Source organism: Paroedura picta, chromosome 5, assembly GCF_049243985.1.
Source record: "Paroedura picta isolate Pp20150507F chromosome 5, Ppicta_v3.0, whole genome shotgun sequence".
NCBI classification, from domain to species: Eukaryota; Metazoa; Chordata; class Lepidosauria; order Squamata; family Gekkonidae; genus Paroedura; species Paroedura picta.
Window position 1 is genome coordinate 45,288,771 of NC_135373.1, and position 14,720 is coordinate 45,303,490.

Here is a 14,720-nt window from a genome sequence, read left to right on the forward strand (position 1 = left end):
AGTCCCTTGGACTGCAAGGCGAACAAACCGGTCAGTCCTAGAGGAGATCAGCCCTGACTGCTCCTTAGAAGGCCAGATCCTGAAGATGAAACTCAAATACTTTGGCCACCTCATGAGAAGGAAGGACTCCCTGGAGAAGAGCCCAATGCTGGGAGCGATTGAGGGCAAAAGAAGACGGGGACGACAGAGAATGAGGTGGCTGGATGGAGTCACTGAAGCAGTAGGTGCAAACTTAAATGACAGGAAGGCCTGGAGGAACATTGTCCATGGGGTCGTGATGGGTCGGACATGATTTTGCTGCCATCTCTTGCAAGGAGTTGACAGTGGGTGGTAGAAGCTATCACTACATTGTAGCCGACTTAAGAAGCAAAAGAAGAAGAGCTGGTTTTTAATACCCCGCTTTTCACTACCCCAAGGAGTCCCAAAGTGGCTTACAAACACCTTTCCTTTTTCTCCCCACAACAGACCCACTGTGAGGAAGGTGGGGCTGAGAGAGCTCTGAGAGAACTGTGACCAGCCCAAGATGACTGCATGTGGAGGAGCAGTGAATCAAACCCAACTCTCCAGATGAGGCCCGGATGCCCTTGACGATGCTATGCAGCCTCTCAAAGCAACCCTGAAGGATTTGCTTAAGCCAACTCTGTGGGATCTGCAAGGCAAGGGATTAACAGAGGTGCTTTGCCATGACCTGCCTCTATGTTGCAAGCCAGGACTTCCTTGGTGGTCTCCCATCCAGAGCTGACCCTGCAGCGTGTCTGAGGACATTACGACACCTTGAGCTCAAAGGGAGAACCGGAATCCTGAACTCTTGTTAGGGGTTCACCGTGTCCAGGTTTACAGCCAATCAGCAAGCAGACTCATCATGGGCCTCCATTAAGGGCCAACAGCATGTCTTGGCAGGAGTCTCAAGCATGTATATAAGTTCCCCAGTTACGGTTGCCTGTGTTCAGTCTTTCTGGTTCTAGTAAAATTGTTGGTTGTTGGAGCTGAGTGCCCATGCCTTACTGAACATCACAGCTTTAATACACTGCCCGGCTTATGAGATCTGGTTTTTCCTGAGCCACACAGGTCAGGACAATGCGTAGGTACACAGCACAGATTGCCAGGCTGTAATCCGGCCAGCTCAGCATTTGGCCTCCAGAGGGAGGCGATGGCTGAGAGGCAGAGCACATGCAGAAAGTTGCACATTCAGCCCCTAGTGTCTCTAAATAGTAGTGTGGGAGACACATTTATGCAATTGGTGGGCCACTGGGTGAAACAGGATGCCAGCCTACAGGGAACACAGTTCTGATCTGGCAGGGCTCTTCTTCTACGAACATCTTAGGTTGACTGGAGGATGCTGGACAATGATTGACATTGCATGTCATCTGCCAGATACGATGTGCTGTGGCATGTCCTGCTAAATGCTATCAACAGCCAGATACAAACTGGCAGACGCCAAAATGCCATTGGCTGTCAGCTGCATGCAGAAGGTGATCAGCAGTCCAACCAGGGCCTCACAAGATCTCAGTCGCCAGGCCTTTCTCTTCCTTTCTGATGCCAATCTGCATGCAGGGCTAGACAGGCAGGCTCCTCTGTTTATGCAATGGCATTTGTAGTTATGGACAAACCGGTGTCTGTCATAAGATGCTGGCTAATAATAGATAATTCCGTGTCAGCATTGGGAGCCAGTGTAGTGGAGTGGTTAAGAGCGACGGCTTCTAATCTGGAGAGCCGGGTTTGATTCCCCGCTCCTCCACCTGCAGGCAGCTGGGGTGACCTTGGGCCAGTCACAGCTCTGATAGTGCTCTTCTGACCTAGAGTTCTATCAGAGCTCTCTCAGCCTCACCTACCTGCTGTGGGGAGAGGAAGGGAAGGCAATTATAAGCTGCTATGAGACTCCTTCGGGCAGTGAAAAGTGGGGTATAAAAAAACAACTCTTCTTCTTCTTCTAGTACCACATGATACCGTACGATGCCTGTAGTGAAATGCTAGCAAATTCTTGAGACGTATTGAATGCCACTTGGCAGACTAAAAACACCACTGCTTCTCACCCCATCAAAAAGATTAAAGGCTTGTCAATGCTCAAAACCTGACAACATTTGGCAATAAGGCAGAGCAGCATAAATGCGTAGAACATTCAGGTTGGCTACCCAAACGTTCAGGGTCTCAATCCTTGGCCTGGATCCAGCAGCATTCAAGAATCAGCACAGTTCAGTTTGCACAGGCTCACATGGAACCCGGGCCCAGTATTGAGCATCTGCTCCTCCTCTCTTCCTCCAGTGCTGCATAAGAAACTACTTTTGAAACCAAAGGGGCCATCAAAATCAGACAGTGATGCAGAACTGCAGGAAGAAGCCTGCTGCTCAAAGAAAAATAAACTAAAAAGGCAAATCCTTTTGGCCTGTCCAAACTCTTCATTTTTCTGAAGTAACTCTTTGAATCTTGGTCTAGGTTTCACTGTGCTTAATTCTTAAACAATCATTTTACTTGATGGGATTAGCCTCCAGTGGGAAATGTGGGAGCCTGTAGGATTTTCCAGCTCCAGGTTGGGAAGCTCCTAGAGATTTGGGGATGGAGCCTGGGGAAGACCAAAGAAAGGCCTGTGCAAATGATGGCTTAAAGTATGACAAACAACTTCAGCAAGAGTTGTTGTCCAAAGCCTTTTCCTTCAATTTATTGCTTGGCGCCTTCACAACAAATCATCAAGATGATGGATAATTTATACAAAAACAAAGTTTTTCATATACTCCAAGAAGAGCTTTCCAAAATATACAAAGAGTTTCCTTGGCAGCCTAGCCTACATTTATCCCTCAGCCTTCTGTGACTATCAAACTCTTCATGGAGTATATGAAAAACTTTGTTTTTGTATGAATTGTCAATTGAGAAAAGACATAGTGAACCAAACTGGTTGTGAACACTCCAAACAATAAATCTTTTTCTTGCATTTCCACAAGTACAAAAGCTCTAGGGCAAGAGTGAATTTTGCACTGGCTACCCCATGGTATCCTTTCTTAACAGTCACACCAAAGCCAAGTATCAAATGCAGACATCTTTTGATTCATACCTTGCTGCTCTCCTCTATGAGGACCCAAAGCTGCTTCTGGGATCGTTCTTTCTTTCCCCATTTTATCTTCACAACGATCCTATGAGGTAGGCTTTGCAGAGACAGCGCAAGTGGCCCAAGATCACCCAGCAAGCATTATGGCGAAATGGGGATCTGAACTCGAGTCTCTCAGATCCTAGTCTGGTATGCTGTACGCTGCACCACAGGAGCTCTTGATAGCTCAGATAGCCAGCTGGCGAGGAATTATTTTGCAAAGTATCCAATTATTCAGAGAAATGGGAAGCTAAAGCTAATCTTGACAGATTTGCAGAGATTTGAGTACCCTCCACCCCCCACCCACCCCATCCAGTCTGCAGCGAGTTGAAACTGGCAGCCAGAACGACACAGGAAGTGGTCCGGAAGCAGCCATGGAACCACACGACAAACGATTCCAATGTGAAAGTTGACACACATGGTCCCCACATGTACCATCTTGATCACATGTTCTCCACCCCAGGTTATTTGAGCAGTGAAGAAAATGGAAACCCACAACCATCCGGGGATCTTTGATGGCAGGCCTCACATGTGTGGGCAATTGTGAGGCTGAGACTAGCCTCCACACAGCAGCACTGCACATGGATTCACCTCCACTCTTAAGAGGGGGTGGTCATGGATGTGAAGGAAATCATGGGCCGACAGCTGGTTCCACATTAAATCGATGTGCACGTCCGCAAATAGGCTCCATCTACCAAGGGACTTATTCCCCAACAATCACACAAGGTACAAATTAAACCATTAAATCGCAGACAAATGCAGCTCATGAAATCTACCCTAAGGACTTATCCACATAAAGTTGGGGTTGGGTTTTGGGGGGGATGGTGAGGGGGGGGGTCAAGAGATGTGCAACAGTTCTTTCTTTGTTGTTATTCTGCAGAGAGAAGAGCTGCTCAGAATCATCTCAGTCAAATAGGTCTGATTTTGTGAAACTCAAAGACTCCTAAGTAACTTGGGAATCTGTCAAATGGAAACCCATTTCCACATCCCTAAACCTTTGGAGTGTGAGTTACTTCAACTGGGCATCTGAGCTGGAATAGTTTTTCTTATTTATTTGTTTATTTGTTATTATTGTTCTTGTTATTTTTATATTATTTCTAAAGCATTTAAACAGTATCACTTCCTAATTGTCCCCTATCTGGGTTTTCCTGTTTTGCTCTAATCTTCGCACACCTTTGGGAAAGATTGCAGTCAGTGTACCTGCAAACCATGTGGCAAAAAGGTGCACATCTCAGCTGCTTCTGCACACATCATTACCATTTCCCATGTCACAGCCCTCCACAGCCCCACCCCTGCTTTTTTCCTTCCTGCTTTTAAAAAAGTTTGGTAATTGACATGTTGCCATAGTTTGCAGTTGGTAATTGACATCTCAACTGTGGTTTAAAGCTACAGCAAGAATTCAATTGACTCTTACATCCACTTGGGGGGGAGGGGTGATGGATGCAGAAGGGGGCTAGCTCAAGTAAAGGGTGGGGGGAGGTAGATAGCTTAAATGCTCTGATGCCATTACCTCTGTGTTCGTGGTGGCAATGGCAATCACCATGAACAGTCACCATGTAGAAGAAACCTTTCGGTGTATTTCTTCTTGATTAGCCAATTGCCTTTGTTTTTTGCAAGCCAGAAGAAGCCATCCAGTGGAGGGAGGGAGGGAGGGAGGGAGAGAGAGAGAGAGAGAGAGAGAGAGAGAGAGAGAGGCACCAGGACATGGGAAATGGTTCTAAATTGGGCTGGACCTGCAAAACCATACACCTTGCCATACACACAGCATGTCAGCATGGTTTGCATTCTTTCTCAAAAGATTTCATCAAAACATGAGAGCCAGCTTGGCGTATGGGTTAAGAGCTGCAGTCCTTAATCTGGAGACTGGTGTTTGATTCCCCACTCCTCCCCCTCCTCCACATGCAGGCAGCTGGGTGACCTTGGGCCAGTCATGGTTCTCTCAGAACTCTCTCAGCCTCACCTACCATACAGGGTGTCTGTTGTGGGGAGAGGAAGGGGAAGCGATCGTAAGCCACTTCGAGACTCCTTTGGGTGGTAAAAACCAGGGTACAAAACCCAGCTTTGTTTTTCTTACTGTTCACAGCCTTACAGAGCAGGAGGTGGCCTCTCATCCAACTCAGAGGCAAGCCTTCTCACCCAGCCTCCCACAACCTCCTCTCCCAACACCCCCTGTTTCTCCCCCCCCCCTTCCGCCTGGCCTCATGACCTGACTGTAAAAGACTCATGACCCACTTTCAGGTCCTGAGTCACAGGCCTGTGTCCCTGGGGAATTAGCTCTGTACGCCTAGCCCCCGACTTCCCCACTGATGGAGTCGATCTGGGCTTCTTGCAATGCCCAATGGGGAGCAGCTACACGTGCCTTTCCCTAGACAGGGATTCTTGGGGTCTGACGGCTTCCTGGCTGTACACCACGCAGGATGCTTTATCCCATTGACGAGGGTGTGGAGAGAATGACTCCATTGTGCTCCGTTTCCACTTTCCCGTGAGCGGCGTGTCGGCCACACTTAAAACCCATCGACCTGCCTGCGGTCGAAGCACTTGGGTGGCTCCACCACGGATTCCAGTGCAAAGGCGCTTGGAGGCCTTCCTCAATTTCCTTTGTACTGGCAGCCTTGTGCCCATTGCAATGGAAAAAAGTATCACCTTCACTGCTGGGCAGGATTTTCTAAAGCTACTTAGGCCCAATAAAAAAGGTGTTTAATTACAGGGTTCCGTGTAATTGGGGAACAAAGGCGGCCAATAAAACGTGGGCTGTGCACAAAGAGGCAGCCTCACAGCTCGGGGTTCTGGTTTTCAGGGGGCGACACGCGGCTGAATTTCTCGTTACCCATTTTGGCCCGCTCCACCCTCGACTCCAGCTAATGAGGGAAAAAGTCCCCAGCCTTGCAGAAATCCCCCACAAAGTCATTTGCTCCTGACGGCACGTTGGAGAAATCACAGCACAGGGCTTTGTCCTTAAATTATCCCATTGCATATGCTTTGAGTTTAAGACAAAATCTTCGTCGGGCCCATGCACTTTCATGACTATTGTTCAGCCCCCCAATATTTTTTTCCACTTGTTTTGTTGTGTCTGGACATGGCAGGGAGGGGGTCAGGAATGTGAGGTAGGGATCTGAAGGGGGGCAGGGGTGGTCCACGTCTCAATGAGATAAAGAAGTGAGGACTGCTAACAAGGCAACAAATGGCACAGTTGGGAGCCATAGATGCTTCCCCCCCCCCCCCGCCATGGGTACTGATGGCTACTGGCTGAGCCAGCATGGTGTAGTGCAGGGGTAGTCAAAACTGCGGCCCTCCAGATGTCCGTGGACTACAATTCCCAGGAGCCCCTGCCAGCGAATGCTGGCAGGGGCTCCTGGGAATTGTAGTCCACGGACATCTGGAGGGCCGCAGTTTAACTACCCGTGGTGTAGTGGTTAGAATGTCTTAATAGGATCTGGGAGACCCAAGTTCGAAGCCCTGCTCTTCCATGGAAGCTCGCTGGGTGATCCTGAGTTGGTCACACACTTTCAGCCTACCCTACCTTATAGGGACAGTATGAGGATGAAAGGGAGAGAAGGCTGTAAGCAGCTTTGGATACCTGCTGGGGATAAGAGTGATATAGAAATACAGCTAATCAAATAAAGTAAATAAAACCAGCTACTGGGCAGAAACAAGATGGTGGGGACCCAACTGACAATCAATGCAAGAAGGAAATCTCCCAAAGGGGTGTAGAAAATATTATTTTTCCTCACAAAAAGGGCCCCGTGCAACAAATAATCGGGCCATTCTATGCCTATTTACTCTACAGTTAGTCCCATTTTATTCTTTGGGGATTACTCCCAGGTAAGTGTGCCTAGAATTGCATTCTAAGACAATTAAGCAAAGAGATATAGAGGTAGACTGAAGTCTTCTGTGTGTCATTGCTTCCCTCCACTGGCTATGGGGTGAGGGGTGGGGGACAGGCTTCTCAACTTCTGATCTGGAAAAATATTATCCCAAAGCTGCCAAGTTATGTCAGTGAAGTCCTTGGTGGTTCAGGAGCAGAAGTTGCCAGAAGCAGTGGAGGCAAGGTTTGGAAAGTCAGAACAGAATCCTGAGGTTTTGGGGTGGAGCCGAACAGAATTTTGGTAAAGGGACATGAGTACACTTATCACTAATGATTTCCCCGTGATTTAGCATTAACCAGATCTGCATATATTTGTTTATGAATCTCAAGGAATCTTTCCTCCATGGTCCAGGATTTGCACCTGTGACATATTCAAGGAGTCATTCTGAGAGCCAGTTTGGTGTAGTGGTTAGGAGAGCGGACTTCTAATCTGGCATGCCAGGTTCGATTCTGCGCTCCCCCACATGCAGCCAGCTGGGTGACCTTGGGCTCGCCATGGCACTGATAAAACTGTTCTGACCGGGCAGTGATATCAGGGCTCTCTCAGCCTCACCCATCCCACAGGGTGTCTGTTGTGGGGAGAGGAAAGGGAAGGCGACTGTAAGCCGCTTTGAGCCTCCTTTGGGTAGAAAAAAGCGGCATATAAGAACCAACTCTTCTTCTTCATCTCCACTTCTAAGAAGGCAGCACCTCATGTGGATGGCTGATCACATATATCACTTTTGAATTAAACCACTTGCTACCTTGATCCATTATGGGCACATTTTAAATCAAAAGACCATGTTTCCATTCATCCAATCTGTTAACCAACTCATGAGTTGCATCTGGAAGAACTGGAAGTTTATTAGCCTTTTTAAACTCTCCGGCATTGGTAGCCTGATGATTACCGGGCTGTCTGGCCAGCTGGCTGATCTATTTGGCAATGAGAGTTAGCCTCCTCCTGTGATGGACCCCTCCCCTGGAACGAGGGATATCATTGGCAGCTGCTTGGATACTCTGGTGTCAAAGGAATCTTAAGAAAATGTTTTAACTGAGTTTTAATTGCTTGAATTAATATTCCAACTGTGTTAAAGTTTTTAATTCTTTATGTAATTTTATTATTGTTAACTGCCCCAGCCAGCTTGCCAGGAACGGGAAAAACAAAACAAAAACCAAGCGCTTCTTTTTTTAATGCCTGCTTTTTACTACTTGGATAAGGTGACCAGATTTTAACATTGGTAAAGCAGGACACCATTGATCCGGGGGGGGGGGGGGGTTCTTGATTAAAAATTTGGTCTATATGGAGCAAAAAAAAATTTCATAGAATGCAAAAATAGTATTGTAACTATATATATTTAATTTAATATATATATTTAACTATATATATTTAATAAGTACAATTAGCCAGGTATCCCCAGATGTCCCTCCAAAAGTGGGACAATCTGGTCACCTTATACCTGAAGAAGTCTCAGAGTGGCTTGCACACACCTTTCCCTTCCTCTTCTCACAACAGACACCCTGTGAGGTGGGGCTGAGAGAGCTCTGACAGGACTGCTCTGTGAGAACAGCTCTAAGAGAACTGGAACTGGCTTTAAGTCACTTGGGCGCGGGGGGGGGGGGGGGAGCAACAAACCACTCTGGGAGATCTATATCTAGATCTTCTTAGCCTTTTTCAAAGGCTAATTCGCATCTGTGTGGGGCCCTGATTCAGATTTAGGTCACAATGTGTGTAGAGGGGAGAAGGGAAAAGGTTTTGGTTGTAGGTGAATCACAGGGAAAATCCCAGCCCTTGCTGGCAAAGAGTAACAGCGACCAATGACGTCCTTTGCCAGTACTGGGCTCTGGCATCTCAGTAAGTCTGCCTTTGGTCCGCTGCAGCTTCCCAGTTCCCGCTGACAAAGGCTTTGCGGCCTGCCCCCCTTCGTCAGTGTTCCAGGTATTCCCTACGACTGCCTGAACATGAGCTTTTGTGGACCATTCCACTGCAGCACAGTTTTTCACTTGAAACTGGCCTTTCTCCCCTGCTACTGTATTGCTAGTCCACCCTAGGCCTGCCATTCTCAACCTCAGCCATGGCCATTTTAGGAGCTCTCCTCAAGTTCCAGGGCCCCCTGTGGTAGGCTGGTTGCTTGGCACCCACACACAATACCTTTATTGGCATAAAGCAGATTGGTTGCTTGGCAATGAGCTAGGCTGAGAAAGGCCTAAGCTAAGAGTGAAATAACTATACTCGACATACTTTGACTTATATAAGACAGATTTCTTGAACATTCGACCCAAAGAAGCATGTGCGTTCATATTTTTTCTTGCATGCGCTAATTTGCGCACACACAAAGGAACGGATTATATTTCTTTTCTTTCCCTTGAGGAAGGTCAAACTTTCTAGTAATTAAGGATGTCATACGTGATAAAAAGGGCATTTCATCACTTCAGTTACCAGCCCCCCTCCCCCAAACACTTTGAGTTCCCCTTCTCACATTTTCCAGTATTTGCCAGAGATCCCATTGAAAATGGCTGGTCTAGACTACCCTGATTGCCTCAGATCTCTGAAGCTAAGCAGAGTCAGGCCTGGTTAGTATTTGGATGGGAGACCACCATGGAAATGAACAGAGGCAGGCAATGGCAAATCACCTCTGTTTATCTCCTGCTGCTAAAACTGTATGGAGTCACCAGAAGTTGGCTGCAACCTGAGGGCACTCTCCCCCACCAGTGCTACCCCGGGAAAGGAAAAAAAAAAAACAGGTGGGAGAAGGTGCCCCTTCTTTCCCCCTTTCACGACTCTGTTTGTTTTGATGGGTGAAACTGTGCAGGCCCGGAAAGCTTAAAACACCCACTCCTTCCCTGCCACCACTTTTCACAGCACTGATATAAATCAGCCATGCAACAGCAATTCACTTTTTAAGAATACAGAGAATATCTGATAATGGGTTCCTTAGTTTCAGGACCATTTTTGACCCTGAGATTAAATGAAGCAACTAATATCGCAGGAGGGCAGACTTGCCTTTTAAATGACTGGCAAAGTTGTTCAAAGGGTTTTGGAGGGCCAGTTAAGTTAGGAACCCAAAGGTTGAGCTACAAAACTAAAATTTTAAAAATCTGCAAATATTTATTACGTAAAGTGCACTAATTCAAAAATTTTAAAAACATCATCAACATTTTAAAACATCACATTTCTAACTACACATGGAACAGACCAACAGGGAATGGACCAAATGTGTTTCAACCTCAAGGGGTCTTCCTCAGTGATCAAATTGTTATTTATTTACTTGGATTTTTACTTGGATTTACTTGGATTATGAGAAATGCACTCATGCATAAAATCAAAGGGCTAGCTGGGTGGAAAAGAAAAATAGGTTTGTTGCTGCTCCAACTAGTCTTTCTGATATAAAAATATCTGATTTGGAGCCCACCATATAAAATATGTACTTCCAGAGGCCACCACTCTCTTCCTTCGCCCAGCTCTCAATCACTAGCGCATTCCCACATGGGTTAGAAAAAGCTTTGTCAGTGTTTCCTGCAGTGCAGGACAGGATTGACTTGCAGCTGTGGTGGCAGCGACAGTTGCTGCAGTCTCTTCCGTGGGGTGCTGGCAGGACCACAGGTACCTCTGGTCTCAGCTTGCTCCAGCGAGAGCAGTTTTGGCATCCTGGTTGGTTCCCTAGGGATGCCAGCTCTGAGTTGGGAAATACCCGGAGACTTTGGAGATGGAGCCAGGAGTGGGAGGAATTTGGGGTGGGGAGGGACCTCAATGAAGGAAAATGTTACAGACCATTTCTGCACAAGGAATATGCCCCTGCCCAGCCACTCATTGTTCATGGGTTTTAATGCTGCTTCCTCATGACGTCAGCAGCAACCTGTAGCTCTCCAGTGGGTGGTGCGAGTTTTCGTCCTTTTTACCGGCCGGTGAATGAAAGTGGTAGAATCTCCTTCCCCCTTTCTTATTGCAGCGCACAATGAGGTTCAAACAGGGGCAAGTCTGGACAGAAAAATGCGCACCAGTTTCTGCAGCATTTTCCCCACCCTCGCACCCGTACTCCCCTCTCCATTTCCAGATCAAACTCTTTTTTAAATGTACAGCTTGCATTGCTACGGGACCGCAAAGTGATGTGCCCTCAGTTCAAATAAAATGTTCTCTTCAGTGTGTACAGTAATATTGGGATCAGGCAGCAACCCAATCTAAAACACATTCCTGTTGTTTTCTGGTGGTGGGATATGAACAGGGAAAGAGGAGGGAGCATGTGATGAAATGGCACTCCTATTTCCTTAGCATCCATGCTCTTTATTGTAAATCTTTATTGTGAATGCACAATCATCGGGGGTCTAATTACCATGGCCAGCCTATCAGACATCTACCCAAACATAAAGAGAAACCATTATACAAAGTATCCCGAAAAGGGATCTAAGGAAATTTTTTATTGTTGTGGCCTGATCCCGTAGCAATGTGGAAGTGTATTTTTTAAAATTAATTTCAGTACTCGGGGAGGACAAAAGTTTGAGTCCCCAAAACAACTGCTGTGAAGAGATTGGTGGCTTGCATTGATTGACAACCCGAGGAATGAGGGAGGGGACTGTGGGTTGTCCACGCTTCTCTCTTCTCCACTGCTTAGTTGGGAAGGGAAAAGCCACAATGAGATGACAGGATAACGTGGGAGGGTGTCTCCCGTCAGGAAGCATGCAAGCACGCGGTTTACTATCGCGCATTTACAAGCAGGAGGTGGTGTGCGTTGTCTGCCTCCGTGCAGAAATGGTCATGGTGTCCACCCTCCAAAGCAGGCATTTTCTTCAGGGGAACTGATCTCTTTAGTACGGCGATGAGCTACAATTCCAAAGCATCCCCAGGTGGCGCCCCTACAATTCCCTGATATCACAAGCATGAATCTCTTGTCCACGGAGACTGTATCATGGTGCAGATTTCATAGACCCATGTGGGTGTCATGCTACATCAAAACAGGGAAACAAAACCTCCGGGGTCTGTTCCCATGCATCATGGCTCACATCAGTCTGCTCTGGCATGAGAATCAAATTCACAACCAGCCTGTGTTAGAAGGAAGCCTGGCTGGTGATGTGCATGGGGGGGTGGGGTCCCTCTTCTGAGAACCTTCACGTCATTCCCATTGACGGGGGAAACCACTTCCTCTGTCTGCAAGCCCAGCTACCTCATTTGGAAAGCGCTCACAGCGCAAGGCAAGGAGAGGCGCTTGGTTGGTTTTTCACTCTCAGGCAGACAACTGGGGCTGAGGGAAGGGGGAGGGGGGGGAAGAGGAAGAGATGAGTCGGAAAGATACTCGTGGGACAGGTGCACCGAGAAGATAAGCTTCCCAAAGAAAATAGTGGCGGACTCATCTTGAAAGCCTTCAAGAACAAAGAAGTCACGCACAAGAGGGTTCATAGGTCAGAGAAAATTTCCGTATATTTATGGCTTGTGATGTTCTTACTCAGGTTTTAAGTCTGTTCTTACTCACACCAGGCTTCCATTTCCTCCCTTCTCCTCCCTGTTGTCTTCTTTTTCTGTTCCTGTGCTTCCTGCCGTGGTATTGCAACCAGAGTGGGGTAACATGGCATTTTGGTGTAAACTGGACACAAAATTTCCAGCTATGAACAAGGAGTAAACCACCTGTGTATCTCCACAACCTTTGCCACATCTAGGAAGGGCATCACCACCTATAGGAATTCCATCTCCAAGGGTTTCCTACACCAGAGCACTGTTGCATACATGACAATAATATCTAGAGTAGGGTTGCCAAAATCCTGGTGGGGCTTGGAGATCTCCTGGAATTACAACTGCTCTTCAGACTACAGAGATCAGCTCATTGGAGAAAATGGTGGCTTTGAGAGGTGCACTGTATGGCATTATAATCCCCTAAGGTCTCCCCCCCAAACCCCATCTTCCCTAGGCTCTACACCCAGATTTCCCAAGATTGCCCCACAGAGTTGTCATACCCCTCTTGGTCATTGTTGTTTTGGGGTGGGAAAGGCAAGAGCCTGATTTACAGGAGGGGGATCTAGTATTTGTTTCTGAGCCCGGTCCTTTAACTGCTGTTGCTTTGCCTACCTGAAACTACAAAAACAGGGAAGATCTAGAGAGTATGGAAATCACCGGCTGATGATCTGTTTGCAAATTAAGCAGATACCTTTGGAGAAGAGTTTGAAGTACTTGGTCTCCCTTTAATGTTTCAGATGCTGCCTGAATTCAGACATCAGGGGAGCATCAACCTTGTGTAAGCAGAAACCCCAGAAGTGGCACAATCATACAGAATATGGTTGGGAAGCATAGCTGTGTACATGCCCACCCAGGGCCCGTCCCCTTCCTATCCACTCCTGGCTGATCATTGGCCATTTGGGGACAGGGCAGGTCGACATGACCACATATGATCATATAACCCAATAAAATTTTAACAAATTTGAAAAATATCTTTAAAATTAATTAACTCCTACCCATTCAGGAAACTGTTCCAGGCCATCAAGAAACCCTAGCGCTGTCAAGAAACCCAGGGTTTCACAAAACCCTGGTTGAGAAAACCTGGTGTAAGTAGACGTTACGGGTAATTTTGGGGGGCATTTAAAAATGTTTAAACCCTGTAACACTTGGTAACCTTTTATATTTATATGCAAACCAGGAGATTACTCCTACACTTCATATACCTATGCACCCATCTAGTAGATTTTTTTTAAAATTCATGCTATTTCTTTAGAGATATGATTTAAAAAAGAAACAAGCAGGCAAGAATAAAGCAAACCAATTCACAAACCACATCCTGAGGCCTTAAAAGCAGCTGAATCATTTTGAGAAGAATGGGCTCGCAGATAATTTGGTGGCTGTGAAGATTCTGCTGGGCTCCCGGCCCCATCACAGTTTTTCAATCCTACAGGAAACATAGAGGTTTCGCATCACACCGAATGCTCAAGGCTGTTGTCTGATTACAGAGTCTTTTGCTGACTCACCATCACCTTATAACCAACTATTGGGCAAAATTTAAATACATTTGCATACCATGAAAACCTCACAAGCTATGCCTTTTGGGGATATTGGAGAACAGACAACAGTTACTCAGCCTTGTTAAAGTATATTTTTATTCTTTATTATGGCAATGTATTAAATCTAGGGAGGTGGGTGGTGGAAAGTACTATTCAGCCTCCACTGACTTATGATGACCCTATAGGTGTTTTCAAGGAAAGAGATATTCAGAGGGGGCTTTTGCCATTGCCTGCCTCCACATTATAATCCTGCTTTTCCTTGGAGGATCAAATTAGCATGGGCTATCTAGCTTACTGTAGTGGTTAAATGTCAGACTAGGGCTGAATCTGCACTGGACATTTTATCCCCAGCAACCCCAAATTTTAAAAAAAAGTAATCTACATGTTATTCGATTTCCAGGGGACTGATTGGCTGTTTGAGCAAAGAATTATCATATGGCTGTATATGTATTAGTAAACACAGTTTACTAATTTAACAGGATTAACTTTTGCTTATATATTCCCACTGTCATGATGGTCAGTTCTTAGTCTGAGGAAGAGTGCTTGCACTCGAAAGCTCTGAATAAATCTTTGTTGGTCTTAAAGGTGCCACTGGACTCTGATTTTGTTCTGTTAGGAAGAATCAAGATTGTATCTAAAATCAGATCTGCTGCAAGTAGTGTATTTCATTAAACACAAACGGACAACTCTTTGCATAGTAATGGGCACTACGTCTTGGATTCAAACAATCACAGCCAGGAGGGAAATCATTGCTGTGCAGCGAACATCTGTGCAAGAGCTTGACCAAGAGGTCGGACAGAAGGGCTCTACACATCATCTCAC

General features: G+C 46.4%; 1 protein-coding gene across 1 annotated transcript in view; it reads right to left on the reverse strand.

Moving 5' to 3' along the window:
• RUNX3 (RUNX family transcription factor 3) overlaps positions 1–14,720 on the reverse strand; it is a 135,060-nt gene that overhangs the window by 96,749 nt on the left and 23,591 nt on the right. Inside the window, exon 4 of the mRNA XM_077337642.1 lies at positions 13,673–13,786. Within this exon, the coding sequence (XP_077193757.1) occupies positions 13,673–13,786 (114 nt within the window). The remainder of the gene's footprint in view (positions 1–13,672; positions 13,787–14,720) is intronic.